The 4,252-nt window shown below is 39.7% G+C and overlaps 1 protein-coding gene across 1 annotated transcript; it reads left to right on the forward strand.

Annotated features, from left to right (window-relative positions):
• Positions 1-2,978: 2,978 nt before the first annotated feature.
• On the forward strand, positions 2,979-3,905 carry LOC104980650 (olfactory receptor 8B3-like). The gene has a single exon (XM_010829409.1). It carries the CDS (start codon positions 2,979-2,981, stop codon positions 3,903-3,905), a length of 927 nt encoding a protein of 308 aa, XP_010827711.1.
• Positions 3,906-4,252: the final 347 nt, after the last annotated feature.

The following is a 4,252-nucleotide window of genomic DNA, read 5'->3' on the forward strand; positions in this document are numbered from 1 at the left end:
TGTGTAGTTTGAGCATTCTTTGGCATTGCCCTTCTTTGGGATTGGAATGAAAACTGACTTTTTCCAGTCCTGTGGCCACTGCTGAGTTTTCCAAATTTGCTGGCATATTGAGTGCAGCACTTTCACTGCATCATCTTTTAGGATTTGAAATAGCTGAACTGGAATTCTATCACCTCCACTAGCTTTGTTCATAGTGATGCTTCCTAAGGCCCACTTGACTTTGCATTCCAGGATGTCTGGCTCTAGGTGAGTGATCATACCATTGTGATTATCTGGGTCATGAAGATCTTTTTTATATAGTTCTTCTGTGTATTCTTGCCACCTCTTCTTAATATCTTCTGCTTCTCTTATATCCATACCATTTCTATCCTTTATTGAACCCATCTTTGCATGAAATGTTCCCTTGGTATCTCTAATTTTCTTGAAGAGATCTCTAGTCTTTCTCAGTCTGTTGTTTTCCTCTGTTTCTTTGCATTGATCACTGAGGAAGGCTTTCTAATCTCTCCTTGCTATTCTTTGGGACTCTGCATTCAGATGGGTATATCTTTCCTTTTCTCCTTTGCTTTTTGCTTCTCTTCTTTTCTCAGCTATTTGTAAGGCCTCCTTAGATAGCCATTTTGCTTTTTTGCATTTCTTTTTTGTGGGGATGGTCTTGCTTCCTGTCTCCTGTACAATGTCATGAACCTCCATCCATAGCTCTTCAGGCACTCTATCAGATCTAATCCCTTGAATCTATTTCTCACTTCTGCTGTATAATCATAAGGGATTTGACTTAGGTCATTCCTGAATGGTCTAGTAGTTTTAAAGCTGGTCACAAGTCTGCCATTTGAGAAGCCTCAAAATGAAAGTTAAATTTGTTTCATTTTTGGAAAAGGTAAATGTTCTTTCACATTAGTTTTTATTCTGTCAGAATATTGTAGAAAAAACAACTGAGCAACTAAACTGTGCAACTGTTACAGTTTAATGTTGGAAGAAGGAAAGAAAGATTCACAACCGCCTAACTACATAGTCCCTAGTGAGAAGAAACTGATAACTTCAGTTACTGAATTTTTACAGAAAGTGACCGAACAGGAGAATCAGGAAGAAATTTCAGGTGTGTGTTAGAGTTATAAACTGTAAATGTATAAAATATAGAAGGGACATCTGTGCTGTATGCTTAGTCGTGTCCAACTCTTGTGACCCCTTAGGCTGTAGCCTGCCAGGCTCCTCTGTCCATGGGATTTTCCAGGCAAGAATATTGGTGTGAGTTGCCATTCCCTTCTCCAGGGTCTGCTGCATTGCAGGCAGACTCTTTACCAACTGAGCTATGAGGGAAGCCCCCATAGAAGGGACATAGAATATTGCAAATTATTTCAGCGATTTCCCACAGACAGGACAAGTGAAATGAGTTATTTCAACGTTTTAAAACATTGAGATAAAGAAATAAAGAAACTTGAAAGTGGGACCCTTTGAGAAAACATATTCGTTTAAGAAATGGACATAAAGAGGGAATGAAGCAATGAAGTAGCTTTCCCTTCAGTTGTGTAGATAATGAGGAGACAGAAATTTACTTCGATCCACCTGAGAATATTCAATCCCTAGAGTAAAGTGAAAATGTTAAAAGAGTGAGTCCCTAAAGAACTAAAAGACAGATCATGAACCATGTGTATAGTTTCCTTCTTTTTTTGTTTTAATATATGATCTATTCCCTGGGGAATTGTTGGAGCAAACCTGTAGTCTGTTTTTAACCATGTGGCTTACATCATTACACTCATATTAAATCTTCTGTGTCTAATCAAGTTGCAAGTGAGGTAATAAAATGCTTTATTTTCCTCTACCTCTTGAGGGGACTGAAAATAACCAGAAATTATGGTAGTTCATAAAGTTTTTGTGGGCATACATCAATGCTGTCTCATTTTAGAGTCAAAGGAATCAAGCTTCAAGAACCTGACATTACATTTCCAGTACCAACAAGGTGAGGACTAATGATAAGGGAGCCAGCCCCGAGGTTTTCTGCCCTAAGGAGGGTGAGTTTCTGAATTCATCTTACATGCCAAATTCCATTTACAATACTTATTCCTTGTTCTGAGATGAAAATCCAGGGTCCATTGTTTCTCATTTTGTGTAGTTCTGGGAGTCAAGTGAAGCTAGTGGATGAATCTGTCAGAGAGGGATCGGAGACTGTTCAGAGACAGGAGGGGGTCTCAAAGGACACATCAGTCAGGAAGTTTCCTCTAAGTAGGTGTAACTCTCACTCTTCTAACTTTATGGCTTTTAACTCTGTGACAAATGGAGTAGAAAGCATATTAGAAAGCATATTTTTGGTTTAGACCATGTCACAGATAATCTGTGTTAGAAGCCAGGCCCAGGTTGCTAGGATCACTGCCTCCAGTTATAGTGGTGAGGGAAGAGTTGAAGAAAATAAGGAAATGTTGAAATGAGAGGAGAACAATTGTATCCTAATCCATCCATCTTCCCCTTGGATTATCCAGCAGGTATGCTTGCGTATGGCAGGACTGGCCTTCCCTCTGTAGACTGTTTGTGATGTACTTTGCTATATTTAGCTTATAACAGCTCTAATAAAGGTCAAGTCCACATCACTCTGTATTGTAATAATGGTAAAGTCAGATTCTATGGGACCAGGTTGGGATAGTGTCAGGCATTCCCAGTGTGTATACTCTTTTGTGCTGGGCTTCCCTGGTGGCTCAGTGGTACAGAACCCTCCTGCTGATGCAAGAGATGTGGTTCTATCCCTGGGTTGTGAAGAACCTCTGGTAAAGGAAATGGCAATTCACTCCAGTATTCTTGCCTGGGAAATTCCATGGACACGGGAACCTTGAGGGCTACAATCCAGGGGGGTCACAAAAGAGTTGGACGCAACTTAGTGACTAAACAAGAACAAAACTGAGCTCTTTTGTAGGATGAGACACTATGGAAGAGCTGGGTTGTTCTCTAATGGAACCCTTTTGTCCTGTATCCACAGATTCCCTCAGAGAAGAATGACTCCTGGAAATGACTCTTTTGTGACTGAATTCATTCTGTTGGGATTAACAGACCGACCTGATCTCCAACCCCCTCTGTTCTTACTGTTCCTAGTAATGTATATGATCACTATTTTGGGAAATTTGGGATTGATAATCCTAATCTCACTGAATTCAAATCTGCACACCCCCATGTACTTTTTCCTCTTTAACTTGTCCTTCATAGATCTCTGTTATTCTTCTGTGTTTACACCCAGAATGATGATTAACTTCACATCAAAGAAGAATATCATTTCTTACATGGGGTGCATGACCCAGCTCTACTTCTTCTGTTTTTTTGTCATTTCTGAATGCTATGTGCTGACATCAATGGCCTATGACCGCTATGTGGCCATCTGTAACCCACTTCTGTATAATGTGGCCATGTCCCCTAAAGTGTGTTCCAGCCTTGTGCTTGGCTCTTACTTGATGGCATTTTCTGGTGCCATGGCTCACACTGGATGCATGCTGAGACTGACCTTCTGTGATGCAAACACCATCAACCATTATTTCTGTGATGTCCACCCTTTGCTCCAGCTCTCCTGCACAAGTACCTATGTCAATGAGCTTGTAGTTTTCATTGTGGTGGGCATCAACATCATTGTGCCCAGTTTCACTATCTTTGTCTCTTATTGTCTCATCCTCACCAACATCCTTCAAATCAAGTCCACGGAGGGCAGGTCCAAAGCCTTCAGCACTTGTACTTCCCACATAATCGCTGTTTCTCTGTTCTTTGGATCAATGTCATTCATGTATCTCAAACCATCTTCTGCTGGTTCTATGGATGAGGAAAAAATCTCTTCTGTATTTTACACCAATGTGGTTGCTATGATGAACCCCTTAATCTATAGTTTGAGAAATAAAGATGTGAAAACTGCTCTGAGAAAAACCCTGAGTAGGAGATAATTTTGAATAGAGTATCTCTCTCTGTGAAGTTGGTCAAGGGCAGAAAGTTTCTGTGTTTAATCATAGTAACTTTGTTGACTATCTTATTTCTTTTTCACCATGTGGAAGGATAGCTGGGTCATCTCAATTTATTTCCACTTTTTAGAACTGTTCTCTCATTTCTTACCATTAGCACAATTTCCTTTCCTCATTTTCTCCCATTTATTAATAGTCTTCACAAAAATTTATTAAATCTGTTTTTTCTATCAGTTTGAACTTTTTCCCTGTTGAAATAGAAGACTTGTCTACTGATGATTAAATCAGGGAACATTAGTTTGACATTGTGTCTTTACAATTGTCTTATCTAA

This window comes from Bison bison, unplaced genomic scaffold (assembly GCF_000754665.1).
Source record: "Bison bison bison isolate TAMUID 2011002044 unplaced genomic scaffold, Bison_UMD1.0 scf7180017864506, whole genome shotgun sequence".
NCBI lineage: Eukaryota > Metazoa > Chordata > Mammalia > Artiodactyla > Bovidae > Bison > Bison bison.

Bases quoted from the DNA above. Each gene is read 5' to 3' on its own strand.
- LOC104980650 (XM_010829409.1), top strand. From the start codon at position 2,979: ATGACTCCTGGAAATGACTCTTTTGTGACTGAATTCATTCTGTTGGGA.